Source organism: Thalassophryne amazonica, chromosome 10 (genome assembly GCF_902500255.1).
Source record: "Thalassophryne amazonica chromosome 10, fThaAma1.1, whole genome shotgun sequence".
Lineage (NCBI taxonomy): Eukaryota > Metazoa > Chordata > Actinopteri > Batrachoidiformes > Batrachoididae > Thalassophryne > Thalassophryne amazonica.
The window spans coordinates 117491558-117515036 of NC_047112.1; the positions used below are offsets into that span (position 1 = coordinate 117491558).

Consider the following 23479-nt stretch of genomic DNA (forward strand, 5'->3'; position numbering starts at 1 on the left):
TTCTCTCAAAAATTCTTGAAAGGGTAGTTGTAAAACAGCTAACTGATCATCTGCAGAGGAATGGTCTATTGAAGAGTTTCAGTCAGGTTTTAGAATTCATCATAGTACAGAAACAGCATTAGTGAAGGTTACAAATGATCTTCTTATGGCCTCGGACAGTGGACTCATCTCTGTGCTTGTTCTGTTAGACCTCAGTGCTGCTTTTGATACTGTTGACTATAAAATTTTATTACAGAGATTAGAGCATGCCATAGGTATTAAAGGCACTGCACTGCGGTGGTTTGAATCATATTTGTCTAATAGATTACAATTTGTTTATGTAAATGGGGAATCTTCTTCACAGACTAAAGTTAATTATGGAGTTCCACAAGGTTCTGTGCTAGGACCAATTTTATTTACTTTATACATGCTTCCCTTAGGCAGTATTATTAGACGGTATTGCTTAAATTTTCATTGTTACGCAGATGATACCCAGCTTTATCTATCCATGAAGCCAGAGGACACACACCAATTAGCTAAACTGCAGGATTGTCTTACAGACATAAAGACATGGATGACCTCTAATTTCCTGCTTTTAAACTCAGATAAAACTGAAGTTATTGTACTTGGCCCCACAAATCTTAGAAACATGGTGTCTAACCAGATCCTTACTCTGGATGGCATTACCCTGACCTCTAGTAATACTGTGAGAAATCTTGGAGTCATTTTTGATTAGGATATGTCATTCAAAGCGCATATTAAACAAATATGTAGGACTGCTTTTTTGCATTTACGCAATATCTCTAAAATCAGAAAGGTCTTGTCTCAGAGTGATGCTGAAAACTATTCATGCATTTATTTCCTCTAGGCTGGACTATTGTAATTCATTATTATCAGGTTGTCCTAAAAGTTCCCTAAAAGCCTTCAGTTAATTCAAAATGCTGCAGCTAGAGTACTGACGGGGACTAGAAGGAGAGAGCATATCTCACCCATATTGGCCTCTCTTCATTGGCTTCCTGTTAATTCTAGAATAGAATTTAAAATTCTTCTTCTTACTTATAAGGTTTTGATAATCAGGTCCCATCTTATCTTAGGGACCTCGTAGTACCATATCACCCCAATAGAGCGCTTCGCTCTCAGACTGCAGGCTTACTTGTAGTTCCTAGGGTTTGTAAGAGTAGAATGGGAGGCAGAGCCTTCAGCTTTCAGGCTCCTCTCCTGTGGAACCAGCTCCCAATTCAGATCAGGGAGACAGACACCCTCTCTACTTTTAAGATTAGGCTTAAAACTTTCCTTTTGCTAAAGCTTATAGTTAGGGCTGGATCAGGTGACCCTGAACCATCCCTTAGTTATGCTGCTATAGACGTAGACTGCTGGGGGGTTCCCATGATGCACTGTTTCTTTCTCTTTTTGCTCTGTATGCACCACTCTGCATTTAATCATTAGTGATCGATCTCTGCTCCCCTCCACAGCATGTCTTTTTCTTGGGTCTCTCCCTCAGCCCCAACCAGGTCCCAGCAGAAGACTTGCCCCTCCCTGAGCCTGGTTCTGCTGGAGGTTTCTTCCTGTTAAAAGGGAGTTTTTCCTTCCACTGTAGCCAAGTGCTTGCTCACAGGGGGTCGTTTTGACCGTTGGGGTTTTACATAATTATTGTATGGCCTTGCCTTACAATATAAAGCGCCTTGGGGCAACTGTTTGTTGTGATTTGGCGCTATATAAAAAAATTGATTGATTGATTGATTCAGCTGGAGCTTATTCAGCCGGCACCACTGCACAAAGTCCATCACCAGGCCTCTGTACTCCCTCTCGTCCCCCTCCCGAATACATGCCACAGTTGCAGTGTCATCTGAGAACTTCTGCATGTGACATGTATTGGAGTTGTAACGAAAGTCTGTGGTGTAGAGGGCGAAGAGGAGAGGAGAGAGCACTGTGCCCTGAGGTGTTCCAGTACTGCAAGTCAGAGTTGAAGACCTGCAGTCCCCCACCCGGACAAACTGCGGCCTATTGGTAAGGTAGTCTGAGATCCAGCTCACTAAATGGGGGTCCACAGCCATGATGTTGAGTTTATCCTGTAGAAGGCTGGGGTAGATGGTATTAAAAGCACTGGAGAAGTCAAAAAATAGCATTCTCACAGTGCATCCCCCCCATCCAGGTACTTAAGAACACGGTGTAGGAGATAGAGGATCGCATCCTCAACACCCACCCTCTCCTGGTAGGCAAACTGGAGAGGATCCCTCACTGCCTGCATCTGGGGCTGCATGAACTGCAGAACCAGTCACTCCAATGTTTTCATCACGTGTGACGTGAGAGCAACTGGCCTGTAGTCATTGAGCTCCCTAGGGCCACTGATCTTGGGAACTGGCACAATACAGGATGTTTTCCATAGTAAGGGAACCTTCTCCAGCCGCAGACTCAGGTTGAAGACCCGTTGCAGCAGTTCTCCCAGCTCCACAGCACAGGCCTTCAAGAGCCTCGGACAAACCAAGTCAGGTCCCGCAGCCTTGCTAGGGTGGAGACGTCGCAGTGCTGTAGTCACCTGGTTTGCGGTAAAGGAGGGGTGAGTTGAGGTGGGTGAGGTGGGGACTAGTGAGGGAGAGATAGAGGCACATAGGGGAGAGGCAGGACGGGGGTGGTCTGGGGAGCTGACAGTAGGCTGTGGGGGGTTGGTCGGGGGTGAGCTGAACCGATTAAAAAAGGTGTTCAGCTCCTCAGCTCTCTGGATGTCCATGCAACCCAGATTGCCCTTACTGCCACAGCCAGTGATAGTTTTCATTCCTCTCCAGACCTCCCGCATGTTTTTATTAGACAGCGTCTTCTCCAGCTTTTTACCATACTCCTCTTTAGCCTGCTTTAAACAAAGTTTGAGCTCACCCCCTCCCAATCCCTGCTCCTAAACACGCGCTTCTTCCTGTTCAGGAGCCCCTTCACTTCAGCTGTGATCCACGGCTTGTTATTGTCAAAACATTTGACAGTTCTGACTGGTACCACCTGTTCCATACAAAAGTTCAGATAATCTGACAGACAGCCCACCACCCCCTCGAGGTCCTCTCCATGAGCGTCAACCAAACCACTCCAGTCTGTGGTGGCAAAACAGTCCCTGAGAGCATCCTCTACTTCAGGTGACCATTTTCGAACAGACCTGGTTATCACTGTTTGCCTTTAACCAGAGGAGTGTAAGTGAGTTGTAAGTGGACCAGGTTGTGGTCAGATTTGCCTAGTGGAGGTAGGAGGGAAGCTGAATATGCATTGATGGTGTTTGCGTGCAACAGGTCAATTTTATTTTCATTTTTTCATTTATTTATTTAAAAGGGACAACACATATTAATGAACACATAAAGTGTAAATATGTCAGATTCTACAACTCCACAATCTGGTGAAATGCAGCCAAAGTAGAGTCCAAAGTTGCATGGTTAAAATCCCCAGAAGGGTCTCAGGGTGCTGTGTCTGCAGCCTTGCTGTGATGGAGTGAATCTTCTCACATGCTGTGGGTTGTGTCACCACAGATTGTGATCACGTGACTCAGCTCCCTCAGTAGATAGTGTGACCAGAGGCTGACAGCTAGCAGCTCCAGGTCCCGGCAACACGAGAGCGTCTTCACTGAGACACGTGTCCCGGCTTACACCAGCGGTTGTTCGCGTACATGATGAGTCCTCCCACATGCTTTAGTGTCTCCATTGTTGTAATGTAACTTCATTACTGTACTTCAGTAGACTTTTTTCACATATCTGGACTTTACGTCATCATTTACATTTCTGCCAACTTCAACTTTACTCAATACATTTCCCTTAACCATCTTTGTTACTCGTTAGTACAGTATAAAAGTAAAAGAAATTTGGTTGGGCAATACTTGTTTGCAGAGGTGAAAGCAGCGGTATGCCATACCGGGAAGACACACGGTCCTCTGCAGGCGGAACACGGCTACGCCTTGGAACAGCAACACCCCCCCCCCCCCACAGCATCAAGTGCCGCGTTTGAAATAAAACAACTTTCAAAGGCAAAAAAAAAATTAGAATGTGTGCTGAGAAAGAGGAGACTGTGGAGAGTGAAAAGAGGGTCTGTGCTCTGGACTCCAAACAGACACACAGAACAGAGTTAACACACACTTAAGGGGAAAACTTCGGTACCAACAAAACTGGCCAGCGTGACTGTTCAGGTTTATTTATTTTATTTGACGTTTTTGTGTAAAAGCGGAGCCACATTTAGTTTTTAAGCACAAAGAGCGCTGTGTTTGGTTGCTTTGCAGTGGCTGGTGGTAGTGATGCTTGCAAAGTTGCTTTTTAAAAGTTTAAATTTGGCACAAGTATTCAGCTATAAATGACTGTTCTGTTTCACAAGAGCCTGGCTGTTGTGTTTAACAGAAAAGTGTGCGTGAGCCTTCCAGGAAAAAGAATGACAACATTATTTACAGCTACATACGTCCACCTGTCACTCACTCATCCTGTCACCAACACAAACTGCTCTGCCAGAGGTGGATCCAGCCTTTTAAAGGGACTGAGGCCCCCTCCCGGTTTCTCCAGACACATTGACTTACTTTTCGTGTCACCGTTTCACTCTCCACTTGTTTTGGATTTTACTTTTACTTAAAGTACATTTTATATGAAAAATTTACTGTTGATACTTAAGTACACTAAATGTCTGATACTTTAAGACTTTTACTCAAGTAATATTTTTAAAGAAGTCTTTACTTTGACTGCGTGTCTCTGTCAGCTCTCACAGCAGGTCCACATTAGCATCCGCTACGATGAACATGCTGCTCTCATGATAAAGCTGCTGGTTTTTCAGTGTGGACAGTTCATTGATCTTGTTCAGCAACGAGTTCACATGCTGATGATCATGGAGGAAATCAGTGGTTTGTAGCACCTCCGGTCATCTGCTAGCCTAGCCTTTAGCTTGGCCCTGGCTAAGCGGGGGCGTTACGCTTCTGATTTCTGTATGTTAAGGCCATCTTTACTTTGCACACGGGGCCAGTGAAAATACATTAGCTGCATTAAAACAGCAAAGAGGACAAATAAGTCAATTGTGGAACACTGAGGTCCAAATATATATGGACAGGGCAAAGTTTGTCGATTTGATGGTTGATGATGACAAAAAATGAATATGGGCTCCCAGTGCAGACCGTCAGTGTGAGAGTTAAGCCCCGTGTTAGAGCCGCGAGACGTACGCCCCACAACACACCACTACTCACCATAAACACATCACACAATGCCACACGGCTGCCGGCACTTGCCAGGGTGTGGCAAGTATTTAGTGATGTTCGAATGACTCAATACTAAACTTCACTCTGCACGCCGTCGCCCCTCTCACACCTCTAACACACCATCTGAAAGCACCAGGTTAGTCAGAAACTCCAAATCCATGATAACAGCGGAAAAAAACAGAGACAAAGTTGATAAAACAATGACCAGGAAGTGCCATGTGATGCCCACAGTACATGCAACAGCACAAGCTGTGCACACACACACACACACACACACAGTCAGTAGCACCAGTGGTTGCCACAAACACACCTTCTGGGTGAGAGGGGCTGTAGAGATCCAGATCAGGTGAATGGTGAATTAAAAGAGTTTAAAAGTAGTCGAATCCAGATAGAATGAGGGCGTGGGGCAAGGATGTACCCCCCCTTCCCCCACAAGGTTGTAATAGGTTAGAAATTACAAATTTTACTGTTAGTTAAATATCAGGTCAAGAAAGAGGTCTTTATTTTACTTTGTATAAAACAAGTATTTATTTTCATTGAAGTCAAGAAAGGGTGACTATAAAGTCATCATTGTCATGTTGAGGTGGCAGAGGGTTGTTGTCAGCAGCTGGGGAAAGTAACTAAAAAGTAACTAGTAATCTAACTTAGTTACCTTTACAATTGAGTAATCAGTAAAGTAACTAAGTTACTTTGTCAAGGAGGAATCAGTAATCAGTAATTGGATTACTTTTTCAAAGTAACTGTGGAAACACTGGTAACGACATCACAAGTCGAAAACAAAAATCAGCCACGTGACTCGTGGTGCCATCTTGGTTCCAAAATAGTGTTGGCTGTTAATGTGTCTGCATGTAAATCCAGTGATTTTATTTAATTATTCACTGAAAATGCTGGATTGTTGTGCGTTTGGAGGCACAAATAGAAGAAACATTTGGGAAAATAAAGTCGGTCATGTGGGATGGAAGCAACTTCATCATCAAAGCTTTGAGAGGTCAATTTATTGTTCAGTCCCATGTACAGTAAAACTCACCTAAACCGTCATCATATAAACCAGATATTCACAGTCACTGGACAAAAAAAGTCCCAACATTTTTGTATCGTTTTCCATGTAATAAACATCATATACTGTATAACGGATTTTGTAAAAACAGATTTTTCGCTCATATAAGATAAAATGTCCCGTCCAATCACAATGTATTTCCATTAAAAACGTGTTCAGTCTGGATGTGCACAGTAACAGAGGTACAAATTAAAGTTCAGCTCTGACTCGGCTCCGCACCGTGGAAAATTCTACAGCTAGCCAGGCCCCTGTAGTCGGTGCGGACCAAGGTAGCTTAGCCGCCGTTAGTTCCCCCCTGGCAGACCCCGTGCAGTCGGGAAGGCAGGCTGACTGGGTGACTGTGAGGAGGAAGCGTAGCCCTAAACAGAAGCCCCGTGTACACCGTCAACCCGTTCACATCTCTAACCGTTTTTTCCCCACTCGACGATACACTCGCCGAGGATCAAACTCTGGTTATTGGCGACTCTGTTTTGAGAAATGTGAAGTTAGCGACACCAGCAACCATTGTCAATTGTCTTCCGGGGGCCAGAGCAGGCGACATCGAAGGACATTTGAAATTGCTGGCTAAGGCTAAGCGTAAATTTGGTAAGATTGTAATTCACGTCGGCAGTAATGACACTCGGTTACGCCAATCGGAGGTCACTAAAATTAACATTGAATCGGTGTGTAACTTTGCAAAAACAATGTCGGACTCTGTTGTTTTCTCTGGGCCCCTCCCCAATCAGACCGGGAGTGACATGTTTAGCCGCATGTTCTCCTTGAATTGCTGGCTGTCTGAGTGGTGTCCAAAAAATGAGGTGGGCTTCATTGATAATTGGCAAAGCTTCTGGGGAAAACCTGGTCTTGTTAGGAGAGACGGCATCCATCCCACTTTAGAGGGAGCAGCTCTCATTTCTAGAAATCTGGCCAATTTTTTGGATCCTCCAAACTGTGACTGTCTAGCGTTGGGACCAGGAGGCAGAGCTGTGGTCTTATACACCTCTCTGCAGCTTCTCTCCCCCTGCCATCCCCTCATTACCCCATCCCCGTAGAGACGGTGCCTGCTCCCAGACCACCAATAACCAGCAAAAATCTATTTAAGCATAAAATTCAAAAAGAAAAAATAATATAGCACCTTCAATTGCACCACAGACTAAAACAGTTAAATGTGGTCTATTAAACATTAGGTCTCTTTCTTCTAAGTCCCTGTTGGTAAATGATATAATAATTGATCAACGTATTGATTTATTCTGCCTAACAGAAACTTGGTTACAGCAGGATGAATATGTTAGTTTAAATGATTCAACACCCCCGAGTCACACTAACTGTCAGAATGCTCGTAGCACGGGCCGGGGCGGAGGATTAGCAGCAATCTTCCATTCCAGCTTATTAATTAATCAAAAACCTAGACAGAGCTTTAATTCATTTGAAAGCTTGTATCTTAGTCTTGTCCATCCAAATTGGAAGTCCCAAAAACCAGTTTTATTTGTTATTATCTATCGTCCACCTGGTCGTTACTGTGAGTTTCTCTGTGAATTTTCAGACCTTTTGTCTGACTTAGTGCTTAGCTCAGATAAGATAATTATAGTGGGCGATTTTAACATCCACACAGATGCTGAGAATGACAGCCTCAACACTTCATTTAATCTATTATTAGACTCTATCGGCTTTGCTCAAAAGTAAATGAGTCCACCCACCACTTTAATCATATTTTAGATCTTGTTCTGACTTATGGTATGGAAATAGAAGACTTAACAGTATTCCCTGAAAACTCCCTTTTGTCTGATCATTTTTTAATAACATTTACATTTACCCTGATGGACTACCCTGCAGTGGGGAATAAGTTTCATTACACTAGAAGTCTTTCAGAAAGCGCTGTAACTAGGTTTAAGGATATGATTCCTTCTTTATGTTCTCTAATGTCATATACCAACACAGAGCAGAGTAGCTACCTAAACTCTGTAAGGGAGTTAGAGTATCTTGTCAATAGTTTTACATCCTCATTGAAGACAACTTTGGATGCTGTAGCTCCTCTGAAAAAGAGAGCTTTAAATCAGAAGTGTCTGACTCCGTGGTATAACTCACAAACTCGTAGCTTAAAGCAGATAACCCGTAAGTTGGAGAGGAAATGGCGTCTCACTAATTTAGAAGATCTTCACTTAGCCTGGAAAAAGAGTTTGTTGCTCTATAAGAAAGCCCTTCGTGAAGCTAGGACATCTTTCTACTCATCACTAATTGAAGAAAATAAGAACAACCCCAGGTTTCTTTTCAGCACTGTAGCCAGGCTGACAAAGAGTCAGAGCTCTATTGAGCTGAGTATTCCATTAACTTTAACTAGTAATGACTTCATGACTTTCTTTGCTAACAAAATTTTGACTATTAGAGAAAAAAATACTCATAACCATCCCAAAGATGTATCGTTATCTTTGGCTGCTTTCAGTGATGCCGGTATTTGGTTAGACTCTTTCTCTCCGATTGTTCTGTCTGAGTTATTTTCATTAGTTACTTCATCCAAACCATCAACATGCTTATTAGACCCCATTCCTGCCAGGCTGCTCAAGGAAGTCCTACCATTATTTAATGCTTCAATCTTAAATATGATCAATCTATCTTTGTTAGTTGGTTATGTACCACAGGCCTTTAAGGTGGCAGTAATTAAACCATTACTTAAAAAGCCATCACTTGACCCAGCTATCTTAGCTAATTATAGGCCAATCTCCAACCTTCCTTTTCTCTCAAAGATTCTTGAGAGGGTAGTTGTAAAACAGCTAACTGATCACCTGCAGAGGAATGGTCTATTTGAAGAGTTTCAGTCAGGTTTTAGAATTCATCATAGTACAGAAACAGCATTAGTGAAGGTTACAAATGATCTTCTTATGGCTTCGGACAGTGGACTTATCTCTGTGCTTGTTCTGTTGGACCTCAGTGCTGCTTTTGATACTGTTGACCATAAAATTTTATTACAGAGATTAGAGCATGTCATAGGTATTAAAGGCATTGCGCTGCGGTGGTTTGAATCATATTTGTCTAATAGATTACAGTTTGTTCATGTAAATGGGGAATCTTCTTCACAGACTAAAGTTAATTATGGAGTTCCACAAGGTTCTGTGCTAGGACCAATTTTATTCACTTTATACATGCTTCCCTTGGGCAGTATTATTAGACGGTATTGCTTAAATTTTCATTGTTACGCAGATGATACCCAGCTTTATCTATCCATGAAGCCAGAGGATACGCACCAATTAGCTAAACTGCAGGATTGTCTTACAGACATAAAGACATGGATGACCTCTAATTTCCTGCTTTTAAACTCAGATAAAACTGAAGTTATTGTACTTGGCCCCACAAATCTTAGAAGCATGGTGTCTAACCAGATCGTTACTCTGGATGGCATTTCCCTGATCTCTAGTAATACTGTGAGAAATCTTGGAGTTATTTTTGATCAGGATATGTCATTCAAAGCGCATATTAAACAAATATGTAGGACTGCCTTTTTGCATTTACGCAATATCTCTAAAATCAGAAAGGTCTTGTCTCAGAGTGATGCTGAAAAACTAATTCATGCATTTGTTTCCTCTAGGCTGGACTATTGTAATTCATTATTATCAGGTTGTCCTAAAAGTTCCCTAAAAGCCTTCAGTTGGTTCAGAATGCTGCAGCTAGAGTACTGACGGGGACTAGCAGGAGAGAGCATATCTCACCCGTGTTGGCCTCCCTTCATTGGCTTCCTGTTAATGCTAGAATAGAATTTAAAATTCTTCTTCTTACTTATAAGGTTTTGAATAATCAGGTCCCATCTTATCTTAGGGACCTCATAGTACCATATTACCCCATTAGAGCGCTTCGCTCTCAGACTGCGGGCTTACTTGTAGTTCCTAGGGTTTGTAAGAGTAGAATGGGAGGCAGAGCCTTCAGCTTTCAGGCTCCTCTCCTGTGGAACCAGCTCCCAATTCAGATCAGGGAGACAGATACCCTCTCTACTTTTAAGATTAGGCTTAAAACTTTCCTTTTCGCTAAGGCTTATAGTTAGGGCTGGATCGGGTGACCCTGGACCATCCCTTGGTTATGTTGCTTTAGACGTAGACTGTGTTTCATAATTATTGTATGGCCTTGCCTTGCAATGTGGAGCGCCTTGGGGCAACTGTTTGTTGTGATTTGGCGCTATACAAGAAAAAAGTTGATTGATTGAAGTTGATTGACACTCACTGATTTGAGGAAAGTGGGACCGGAGTCATTTCTGTGATTAAAAGTCAGACTGTTTATTTTTTCACACCATGTTCAGACTTGGACCCGCAGCCTGACGTGCACCTGTTAAATCAGACACAAAAGGCTGTGATTTGACACTTTTCTGCTTTCAGTCCTTTATCTGCCATCATATTATAATCGTTTTTTCAGTGCACACGGTGATAAATGGATCAGAAAAGTCTGCACATTTATGGCACGAAGTCGGTAAAAGAGGAAATTGTCCAGTTTACCTTTGATTTGGAGGTGATGATTGTATAAAGAAAAATTTGTTGAGGGTCAAATTAGTCCAGAATAAATCATAATCCAGAGATGGAGAACTTTAAAACTGTCACACACGTCGTCGTATGACACGGAGTTACAGAGCACCAGCTGCATAAATCAGACTCATAAATTGTAAATTTGATTAACTATTTTTATATTTATTCTGATAGCACCTGTATCTGGATGTGTTTCTGTATGTGGTTAAATGATTTTAAAAATGTTGAAAACATTAAAGGTTAGTTCAGTGCAGTTGGAGTCAACATGGCGCCGTGTTCTGAGTTGATGTTAGTCTCCTCAGTCAAGGGACTCGACACCAGGCCATTCCCAAAAACTGATGCACAGCGGAGATGGGTGCGGGAAGCCACCAAGACAGCATCATAACTCCTATAGAGTTACAAGCTTCAGTGGCTGTGGTTGTAGAGACGGCACAGCTGACAGCTTTTGTGTGTTGCTTCTCCAGTTTCATGACAGAGGAGAGCACAAGAAGACTTTGGTAAAAACTTTGTCCAAATATGGACCTGATTTTCATGAGCTGTGAGCATCACATACAGTCAGTGTGCATTGAGCCGTAAAGCTTTAGTCTGTTGGCTTCAGTTCTACAGGATCATCAGTTTGTGCACATTGTGAACACAGAGGGGACAAAGTCACTGCAGGTTCCAGGTCAGCTGGCCCAGACCAAGAGCCCGACAGTAGCTTTGTTCCACCTGTGGTGAACTCTGCATGATGATTTAACCTGAAGGAACATTTTTCCACCCGACAGAAAATGGTTACATTCAGAAGGCCGTTAACTATGACGGAGAGATGTTCATCATTGAAGAGATTCAGTTGTTCCACCTGTCAGAGCCCATCAGCATCCTCCGTCTCTCCTCCAGCAAGGTGAGCACCTGTGGTCAAAACATGACAGGGAGCGGTATCACATCTCACCTGTAAAACGTGCGAAAACAATAAAAACATATATTAAAAACACTAAATAAAAAAACCCTACATTAAATAAAACACAGAAATAACATGAAAAAACACATTGGTTAAATAAATACATATATTAATGTCAGGATGTGAACTGTTGTGGTGTTTGGTTGTTTTTTTTTTTGTTGTTTTTTGGTTGCTTACACACCGTGGAAAATTCTACAGCTAGCCAGGCCCCTGTAGTCGGTGCGGACCAAGGTAGCTTAGCCGCCGTTAGTTCCCTTCCAGCAGATCCCGAGCAGCTGGGAAAGCAGGCCGACTGGGTGACTGTGAGGAGGAAGCGTAGCCCTAAACAGACGCCCCGTGTACACCGCCAACCCGTTCACATCTCTAACCGTTTTTCCCCACTCGGCGACACACCCGCCGAGGATCAAACTCTGGTTATTGGCGACTCTGTTTTGAGAAATGTGAAGTTAGCGACACCAGCAACCATAGTCAATTGTCTTCCGGGGGCCAGAGCAGGCGACATTGAAGGAAATTTGAAACTGCTGGCTAAGGCAGGGGAAAACCTGGTCTTGTTAGGAGAGACGGCATCCATCCCACTTTGGATGGAGCAGCTCTCATTTCTAGAAATCTGGCCAATTTTCTTAAATCCTCCAAACCGTGACTATCCAGGGTTGGGACCAGGAAGCAGAGTTGTAGTCTTACACACCTCTCTGCAGCTTCTCTCCCCCTGCCATTCCCTCATTACCCCATCCCCGTAGAGACGGTGCCTGCTCCCAGACCACCAATAACCAGCAAAAATCTATTTAAGCATAAAAATTCAAAAAGAAAAAATAATATAGCACCTTCAACTGCACCACAGACTAAAACAGTTAAATGTGGTCTATTAAACATTAGGTCTCTCTCTTCTAAGTCCCTGTTGGTAAATGATATACATATTGATTTATTCTGCCTTACAGAAACCTGGTTACAGCAGGATGAATATGTTAGTTTAAATGAGTCAACACCCCCGAGTCACACTAACTGTCAGAATGCTCGTAGCACGGGCCGAGGCGGAGGATTAGCAGCAATCTTCCATTCCAGCTTATTAATTAATCAAAAACCCAGACAGAGCTTTAATTCATTTGAAAGCTTGACTCTTAGTCTTGTCCATCCAAATTGGAAGTCCCAAAAACCAGTTTTATTTGTTATTATCTATCATCCACCTGGTCGTTACTGTGAGTTTCTCTGTGAATTTTCAGACCTTTTGTCTGACTTAGTGCTTAGCTCAGATAAGATAATTATAGTGGGCGATTTTAACATCCACATAGATGCTGAGAATGACAGCCTCAGCACTGCATTTAATCTATTATTAGACTCAATTGGCTTTGCTCAAAATGTAAATGAGTCCACCCACCACTTTAATCATATCTTAGATCTTGTTCTGACTTATGGTATGGAAATAGAAGACTTAACAGTATTCCCTGAAAACTCCCTTCTGTCTGATCATTTCTTAATAACATTTACATTTACCCTGATGGACTACCCAGCAGTGGGGAATAAGTTTCATTACACTAGAAGTCTTTCAGAAAGCGCTGTAACTAGGTTTAAGGATATGATTCCTTCTTTATGTTCTCTAATGCCATATACCAACACAGTGCAGAGTAGCTACCTAAACTCTGTAAGTGAGATAGAGTATCTCGTCAATAGTTTTACATCCTCATTGAAGACAACTTTGGATGCTGTAGCTCCTCTAAAAAAGAGAGCTTTAAATCAGAAGTGCCTGACTCCGTGGTATAACTCACAAACTCGTAGGTTAAAGCAGATAACCCGTAAGTTGGAGAGGAAATGGCATCTCACTAATTTAGAAGATCTTCACTTAGCCTGGAAAAAGAGTCTGTTGCTCTATAAAAAAAGCCCTCCGTAAAGCTAGGACATCTTTCTACTCATCACTAATTGAAGAAAATAAGAACAACCCCAGGTTTCTTTTCAGCACTGTAGCCAGGCTGACAAAGAGTCAGAGCTCTATTGAGCTGAGTATTCCATTAACTTTAACTAGTAATGACTTCATGACTTTCTTTGCTAATAAAATTTTAACTATTAGAGAAAAAATTACTCATAACCATCCCAAAGACGTATCGTTATCTTTGGCTGCTTTCAGTGATGCCGGTATTTGGTTAGACTCTTTCTCTCAGATTGTTCTGTCTGAGTTATTTTCATTAGTTATTTCATCCAAACCATCAACATGTTTATTAGACCCCATTCCTACCAGGCTGCTCAAGGAAGCCCTACCATTATTTAATGCTTCGATCTTAAATATGATCAATCTATCTTTGTTAGTTGGCTATGTACCACAGGCTTTTAATGTGGCAGTAATTAAACCATTACTTAAAAAGCCATCACTTGACCCAGCTATCTTAGCTAATTATAGGCCAATCTCCAACCTTCCTTTTCTCTCAAAAATTCTTGAAAGGGTAGTTGTAAAACAGCTAACTGATCATCTGCAGAGGAATGGTCTATTTGAAGAGTTTCAGTCAGGTTTTAGAATTCATCATAGTACAGAAACAGCATTAGTGAAGGTTACAAATGATCTTCTTATGGCCTCAGACAGTGGACTCATCTCTGTGCTTGTTCTGTTAGACCTCAGTGCTGCTTTTGATACTGTTGACCATAAAATTTTATTACAGAGATTAGAGCATGTCATAGGTATTAAAGGCACTGTGCTGCGGTGGTTTGAATCATATTTGTCTAATAGATTACAATTTGTTCATGTAAATGGGGAATCTTCTTCACAGACTAAAGTTAATTATGGAGTTCCACAAGGTTCTGTGCTAGGACCAATTTTATTCACTTTATACATGCTTCCCTTAGGCAGTATTATTAGACGGTATTGCTTAAATTTTCATTGTTACGCAGATGATACCCAGCTTTATCTATCCATGAAGCCAGAGGACACACACCAATTAGCTAAACTGCAGGATTGTCTTACAGACATAAAGACATGGATGACCTCTAATTTCCTGCTTTTAAACTCAGATAAAACTGAAGTTATTGTACTTGGCCCCACAAATCTTAGAAACATGGTGTCTAACCAGATCCTTACTCTGGATGGCATTACCCTAACCTCTAGTAATACTGTGAGAAATCTTGGAGTCATTTTTGATCAGGATATGTCATTCAAAGCGCATATTAAACAAATATGTAGGACTGCTTTTTTGCATTTACGCAATATCTCTAAAATCAGAAAGGTCTTGTCTCAGAGTGATGCTGAAAAACTAATTCATGCATTTATTTCCTCTAGGCTGGACTATTGTAATTCATTATTATCAGGTTGTCCTAAAAGTTCCCTAAAAAGCCTTCAGTTAATTCAAAATTCTGCAGCTAGAGTGCTGACCGGGACTAGAAGGAGAGAGCATATCTCACCCATATTGGCCTCTCTTCATTGGCTTCCTGTTAATTCTAGAATAGAATTTAAAATTCTTCTTCTTACTTATAAGGTTTTGAATAATCAGGTCCCATCTTATCTTAGGGACCTCGTAGTACCATATCACCCCAACAGAGCGCTTCGCTCTCAGACTGCAGGCTTACTTGTAGTTCCTAGGGTTTGTAAGAGTAGAATGGGAGGCAGAGCCTTCAGCTTTCAGGCTCCTCTCCTGTGGAACCAGCTCCCAATTCAGATCAGGGAGACAGACACCCTCTCTACTTTTAAGATTAGGCTTAAAACTTTCCTTTTTGCTAAAGCTTATAGTTAGGGCTGGATCAGGTGACCCTGAACCATCCCTTAGTTATGCTGCTATAGACGTAGACTGCTGGGGGGTTCCCATGATGCACTGTTTCTTTCTCTTTTTGCTCTGTATGCACCACTCTGCATTTAATCATTAGTGATTGATCTCTGCTCCCCTCCACAGCATGTCTTTTTCCTGGTTCTCTCCCTCAGCCCCAACCAGTCCCAGCAGAAGACTGCCCCTCCCTGAGCCTGGTTCTGCTGGAGGTTTCTTCCTGTTAAAAGGGAGTTTTTCCTTCCCACTGTCGCCAAGTGCTTGCACACAGGGGGTCGTTTTGACCATTGGGGTTTTTCTGTAATTATTGTATGGCCTTGCCTTACAATATAAAGCGCCTTGGGGCAACTGTTTGTTGTGATTTGGCGCTATATAAACAAAAATTGATTTTATTTGATTTTTTATTGTTCGCCTGCTTTTCTTGTGGGGGTTTTCCCCATTTGGGTCTCTCTGTCCCTTTCTCTCTTGTCTGTCTCTGCTGGCTCTTGGTGGTGGGTGTTTCCCTTTGTCTGGCCACACCCCCTTTCTAGTGCATTCCACGCACACCTGCTTCCTATCAGCACCTCATCACCTGGGTGTATTTAAACTCCTCTGTTTGCCTTATTCCTTCGCCAGATTGTTGTGCCTTGTGCCTACTCTCGAGCTCTGTTTTTGTGTATTCCTGACCTGCTTGCCTCTCGTGTGTAATGACCACCTGCCTGTATTATCAACCACGTCTAAGCCTGATGTTCCAAGTATTTCTGCTCTTGTTGGACTGCCTTTTTGTGTACCGGACCCTGTTTACTGCTCCAGTAAACTCTTTCTACTCACAGAGCTCTGTCATTGAGTCCTGCATTTGTGTTCAGCTTTTCTGTGGAACCAGTCCTGATAGAACAATCTGGCCAACGATGGACGCAGCAGACTCAAGTCCCTTTCAGCTAGCCATTCGACATCATAGCAGACAGCTAGCCCAACAAGAGGACCAGCTCGCTGCTCTCAGCTCTGGCTTTAGCGAGCTAGCACAACGCCAAGATGCTTTCATGTCCTTGGTGAGCTCCCAGATAGAACAACTCCTGTCAAGATTCGTTCCTCAGGCCAGCCCGGACCCGGTAAAAGGTAACACCAGTCATTCTCTGTCAAGCCCGCCGGCCGCCATTCCGGCTCCTACACCGGAGGCTGCCATCTGCACTCAGCTTTCCCCTCTGGAACGATTCTCCAGAGAAACTGGCGACGTGTTGCCCTTTATTACACAGTGTGAGTTGCACTTTGAACTAATGTCATCTATGTTCCCATCTGAAAGGGCGATGATAGCATATATGATATCTCACCTGTCCGGCTGGGCTGCGGCATGGGCAACCGCTGAATGGAGCCGTCGGTCGCCATCTTGCTCCTCCCTTCAGGCATTCACCGTTGTGCTCTGGCAGGTTTTCCAACACACATCCCCGGGACGCGAGGTGGCGCGCTCCCTCCTGAGGCTTAAGCAGGGCATTCGTCGGGTGGCGGTCTACGCTGTCGACTTCCGCATCCTTGCCACCAAGAGTGAATGGAACCCGGCCGCACTCCTTGATGTGTTTTTCCGCAGGCTTTCTACGGACATCCAGGATCGATTAATCCCTACGGATCTTCCAGATGACCTCGATGAACTAATTGCTCTGGTTATCTGGATTGACCGGCGCTTGGCTGAACGGCCCCGCCGGGAGGCTCGTCTCCAACCACCACGCCCACTCATCCGAGCCCCTCGTCACGTCGCTCAGAGGCCGACTCCGCACTCTGCAGCACTGACAGATCGTGGCTGCGGGGCCATGCACGGCTGTCGGGGGAGGAACGATGCCGCAGACGGGAGGATGGACTCTGTTTTTATTGTGGTCAGTCGAGTCGTGGTTTCTGGTTGTTCAGCCAAGGGTGCCTCCGGTAATTCTCAGCCAGCGGTGCGGGTGAGTCACAATTCAATTTTTTCCTCGGCCTCTCAGAATACTATTTCTGCCAAATTAGAATCTGATCAGTCCTCCGTTTCTGTGCCCGCTTTTGTGGATTCTGGGTCTGACGCTAATCTTATATTATCATCTATCGCCAGATCTCTGCACCTCAAATTCTACCATCTCTCACGACCTCTGGTGATGAAGGCTGTGGATGGCCATGATATGGGACAAATTTCTTACTGCACTCAGTCAGTCTGCTTAACTGTCAATGAGAACCATGTGGAGTCAATCAGCTTCTTTGTCTTAGATAAGATGACTCATCCTGTTATTCTGGGGCATCCCTGGCTGCAACAACACAGTCCTGTTTTCGACTGGGTCAACGGGACGATAATTTCATGGGGGCCTTCTCGTTCAAAAAATTGTTTGATAAAAATTCCTACACCTCCATCAAATGGTACTCCTGATCTGGAGGGAGTACCTTCCTGTTACCATGATTTAGCACCGGTGTTTAGCAAAGCGAAGGCAAAATCACTGCCTCCTCATCACATTTATGACTGTGCGATCGAGTTGTTGCCAGGGGCGAGCCCACCGCGGGGAAAACTGTTTTCGCTGTCAGGTCCTGAACGCATCGCCATGCAAAAATACATCTAAGAATCGCTCGATGTGGGTTTAATTCATTCCTCTTCATCGCCTGCAGGGGCGGGTTTCTTCTTTGTAGAGAAAAAGGATAAGTCATTTTGGCCATGTATTGATTATCGAGGATTAAATTAAATCACTGTGAAAAACCGCTATCCTCTGCCTTTGATCTTAACTGCCTTTGAGTTATTAGAAGGCGCCAGGATTTTCACTAAATTAGACCTACGCAATGCTTACCTTTTAGTCTGAATCAAGCAAGGAGATGAATGGAAAACGGCATTTAACATTCCCACCGGTCATTACGAATATCTAGTGATGCCTTTTGGGTTCACCAACGCACCGGCCATTTTCCAAAACCTGGTTAATGATGTTTTACGTGACTTTTTGAATAACTTCATGTTTGTTTATTTAGATGACATCCTGATCTTTTCCCCTGATCTCAAGACCCACACCCAGCATGTGCGCACAGTCTTGCAAACCCTGCTGCACAATGATCTGTATGTCAAGGCAGAAAAATGTGAATTCCATAGACCAACTGTATCTTTTTTAGGGTTTGTAATCTCAGAAGGGAGGATTCAGATTGACCCAGTTAAAGTGGCGGCAGTGCATGAGTGGGCAGTTCCGACGAACTGTAAGGAGGTCCAGAGGTTTCTGGGCTTTGCGAACTTTTACCGTAAGTTCATCCAAAATTTCAGTACGGTCGCTGCTCCACTGCATAATGTGACCTCGTTCTTACGGCCGTTCAAGTGGACCCCGGAATGTGAAGAGGTCTTCAGGGTCCTAAAACAACACTTTACGTCAGCCCCTGTGCTACTCCTTCCTGACCCCGCACGGCAGTTCGTGGTCGAAGTCGATGCTTCTGATGTCTGTGTGGGGGCAATCTTGTCTCAGATGAATCCCTCCAACAAAAGGCTTCATCCTTGTGCTTTTCTGTCCCACAAGTTGTCTTCCGCCGAGCGTAATTACTGCATTGGCGATCGCGAACTGCTAGCGATCAAAGTGGCCTTGGAGGAGTGGTGTCACTGGCTGGAGGGGGCACAAGTGCCTTTTATGGTTTATACTGACCATAAGAATTTAGCGTATTTAAGAACAGCGAAACGGCTTAATGCGCGTCAGGCCCGGTGGGCTATATTTTTCAGTCGTTTTGACTTCGTCATCGCTTATTAAGAACGGAAAACCTGATGCGCTCTGAGACAATATGATGGTCCTGAAGCCATATCCGATTCTGGCAACATTCTTCCACCTTCTTGTTTTGTCTCTGCCATAACCTGGGAAATAGAATCCCAGGTGAAAGCTGCTCTAGAGACAGAATGCATACCCGCTGGGCAAGTTGTTTGTTCCAGCTTCACTCAGGGGGGAGGTGATTAACTGGGGACACAGTAGTCATTTTGCTTGTCATCCAGGAATAAAGAAAACTACATATGTGTTACAACAACGTTTCTGCTGGCCACGTATGGTCACTAATGTTACAGAGTTTGTGAATGCCTGTCAGGTTTGCGCTGTGCATAAATCCTCCTCACGTCCACCAGCCGGTACATTATTGCCTCTCCCTATACCAAGACAACCTTGGACTCAAATATCCATAGACTTTGTCACTGGACTTCCACCATCAAAGGGACACACTTTCATTTTGAGTGTAGTGGATCGTTTATCCAAGATGTGTCATTTCGTGCCTTTACTTAAGTTACCTACTGCCAAAGAACTAGCTGAGGTTATGCTTACTCACGTATTCCATCTTCATGGTTTCCCGCAGGATATTGTCTCCGACCGGGGTCCTCAGTTCATCGCTGGATTTTGGAGGGAATTCTGCCGTCTCCTCGGGGCTACCTCCAGTCTAACTTCTGGGTATCATCCACAAGCTAACGGGCAGACCGAACATTTTAATCAGGAGTTGGAAAAGGGGCTTAGGGTTTTGTGTTCGCAGCACCCATCTACTTGGTCATCACAGTTAGCTTGGATCGAATTAGCACACAATAGTTTGCCTTCTGCCTCATCCGGTTATTCTCCATTTCATGTCGTCTTTGGTCATCAGCCATCTTTGTTCTCATCCACAACTCTTCGGTCCCCAGTTCCATCTGCCCTCAGCTTGATCACTCAGTGCCGGCGAATCTGGGAGCGGGCTCGTCGTGCCCTTTGCCGATCTTCCACCCTTTATAAGCGGGCTGCAGACCGTAAGCGGTCTTCTGCCCCTGCCTACTCGGCTGGCCAAAAGGTTTGGTTATCGACCCGGCATTTGCCACTCCGAGGGGTGCCGCGCAAATTCGCTCCTAGGTTTGTCGGTCCATTTCCTGTGTCTAAGGTCATCAATCCTGTCTCTGTCCGTCTTCAATTACCTGGTTCCATGCGTATTCATCCCACTTTCCATGTCAGCCAGGTTAAGCCCGTTAAGTCCAGTTGCCTTATTCCTTCGCCAGATTGTTGTGCCTTGTGCCTACTCTCGAGCTCTGTTTTTGTGTATTCCTGACCTGCTTGCCTCTCGTGTGTAATGACCACCTGCCTGTATTATCAACCACGTCTAAGCCTGATGTTCCAAGTATTTCTGCTCTTGTTGGACTGCCTTTTTGTGTACCGGACCCTGTTTACTGCTCCAGTAAACTGTTTCTACTCACAGAGCTCTGTCATCGAGTCCTGCATTTGTGTCCAGCTTTTCTGTGGAACCAGTCCTGATAATTAAAAACACTACATAAAAAACCCTACATTAAATAAAACACAGAAATAACATGAAAAAACACATTGGTTAAATAAATACATATATTAAAAAAACTACATCAAAAAATTCTACAATAAATAAAACAGAATTATCGACGTGAAAAACACATCAGTCAAATAAATAGCTATATTAAAAAACTAAATAAAAAATCTACAATAAATAAAACACAAATATCAACATGAAAAATACATTAGTCGAATAAATATATTTAAAACACAAAAGCTAAACATTCAACAATAAATAAAACAGAAATATTAATGGGAAAAATACATCAGTCAAATAAATATATATATTTTTAAAAATATGAAAAAACACAACCAGTCAAATAAATCAATATATTTTAAACACAAAAGCTAAACATTCAACAATAAATAAAAGACAGAAATATTAATGGGAAAAATACATCAGTCAAATAAATAGATTTTTAAAAACATGAAAAAACACATTAGTCAAATAAATAAATGTATTAAAAGCATGACGAAAACACTGCAGTCAAATAAATAAATATATTTAAACACAAAAGCAAAACATTCAACAATAAACAAAACAAATATCAGCATGATGAAAATACATCAGTCAAATCAATAAATGAGCAGACTTATCATCAGTGTTGGGCAATGATAGATTACTAGTTACTGTTATTTCAGAGTAATTAGTTACATTACAATATTGTTGTCTCTGAAATATAATGTGCTATAAACTTTACTTTGAGTTATATTCACCAAAATAACTGCAGAAGTAGGACTTAGCTTTCCAACATGCTAAAATGTAGTGTACTGAAGCTCATTGTCCATCCATGTGGGGTAGCATAATGACTGTAAGCCCTTAAAGGTACCAACAACAATATAATTAATATACTAACTATAAATAATTAAGGGTTGGGGTTAGGGTTAGGGTTCCTTTAAATCTTTTGGGCAGTATATAATTGGTGCAGTGAAGACTCATGGCACAAGGTTGTTAATGTACGAGGTCTATTAGAAAAGTATTCGACCTTATTATTTTTTTAAAAAACCATATGGATTTGAATCACGTGTGATTGTGTCAGACAAGCTTGAACCTTCGTGCGCATGCGTGAGTTTTTTCATGCCTGTCGGTTGCGTCATTCGCCTGTGAGCAGGCTTTGAGTGAGGTGTGGTCCACCCCTCTCATCTATTTTTTATTACGAATAAATGTCTGAACGATTTGGAGCTTTGCTGCATCAATTTTTTTCCAGAAACTGTGAGAGACCTCCAGGTGGACACCGTTCGGAAAATTAACGATTTTATGGGGGTTAAACAGATTACAGAGTGTTACTGCCACTTTAAGGACGGCCCACAACTCCTGAGAGCGCGGCGCGCTCCCAGCCCCCATCGACAGACTGACACCCCGCTGGAACAACCAGATCATTTGCAACATGAGGCTTTGTTGATCCAGGACCTCGTCTGACTTTCACAAAAAGGCAGAAGATGTGGACATCAGCACTTTTTCTGCACATTAAGACAGATGTGCGGAGGAGTTCCGCGCGTCGCAGTGCAGCCGCTCGGCGCAAAGAAACGCGGTGATGAAGCCTCACAGGACATGTTCTGCCATGTCCAGCTCATGCACAATCATAATCGGATATTCACACGACTGGAAAGCAACCGGAATCCGTCTGAAATCCACCTGAAAGCCGTCCTGTGAGACCAACACCGAGGTGGTTTTGTGCCGCGTAATGAACGGCTCCGTGGCGCGTCCCTCCGCTTCTTTTTCCATGAAAAAAAACTCCTGTAACAGTGGAATGTGCCAAAAAAGTGCTGATGTCCACATCTTCTGCCTTTTTGTGAAAGTCAGACGAGGTCGCAGATCAACAAAGCCTTCATGTTGGAAATGATCTGGTTGTTCCAGCGGGGTGTCAGCCTGTCGATGGGGGCTGGGAGCGCGCCGCGTTCTCAGGAGTTGTGGGCCGTCCTTAAAGTGGCAGTAACACCCCATAATCTGTTTAATCCCCATAAAATCGTCCCTAAAAGCCATATTAATTTTCCGAACAGTGTCCACCTGGAGGTCTCTCACAGTTTCTGGACAAAAATTGATGCAGCAAAGCTCCAAATCATTCAGACATTTATTCGCAATAAAAAATAGACGAGAGGGGTGGACCACTGCTCACACAAAGCCTGCTCACAGGCGAATGACGCAACCGACAGGCGTGAAAAAACTCACACATGCACACGAGGGTTCAAGCTTGTCTGACGCAATCACACGTGATTCAAATCCATATGTTTTTGTTTTTTTTTAAATAATAAGTTTGGATACTTTTCTAATAGACCTTGTACATAATAAGTCCCTGTTTTTGCTTTTCCCACACACATTACTGTCTCCAGTGTTGTAAAGTAGAAATACTTTGTTACTGTACTTAAGTAGAATTTTGACATATCTGTATTTTACTTCATTATTTACATTTCTGGAAACTTTCACTTTTACTCCACTACATTTCCTCAATAAAATGTATACTTTTATTATGATACATTTCCCTTAACCATCTTTGTTACTCATTACTACAGTATAAAAGTAAAAGAAATTTGATTGGGTAATACTTGTTTGCAGAGGTGAAAGCAGTGGTACGCTGTACTGGGAAGAGATACAGTCCTCTACAGTACAGGGTTACATGGGAGTAGATTTTCACTCCTGTCCCATCCCAATCCTGAGCCAGAGCAAAAAAAAAAAAAAAAATCCTGTCCTGTCCCACTCCTGGTAAAATGACTCTCACTCCCATCCCGCTCCCATTCAGACTGACTCCCGCTGCTGTACCGCTCCCATTTTTTACATTCTTTTAGTTTGTGGGCTTTAGTGTTCTGCAGATTTTATTTCAGAAGATGTGGCAACAGGAACAGTTAA

The 23479-nt window shown here is 43.1% G+C and overlaps 1 protein-coding gene across 1 annotated transcript in view; it reads left to right on the top strand.

The window, feature by feature from the left end:
• The window catches only part of si:ch211-129c21.1 (uncharacterized protein LOC563087 homolog), a 121730-nt gene that overhangs the window by 92793 nt on the left and 5458 nt on the right, over nt 1-23479 (top strand). The window contains 1 exon segment of the mRNA XM_034180754.1: nt 11479-11594. Within this exon segment, the coding sequence (XP_034036645.1) occupies nt 11479-11594 (116 nt within the window).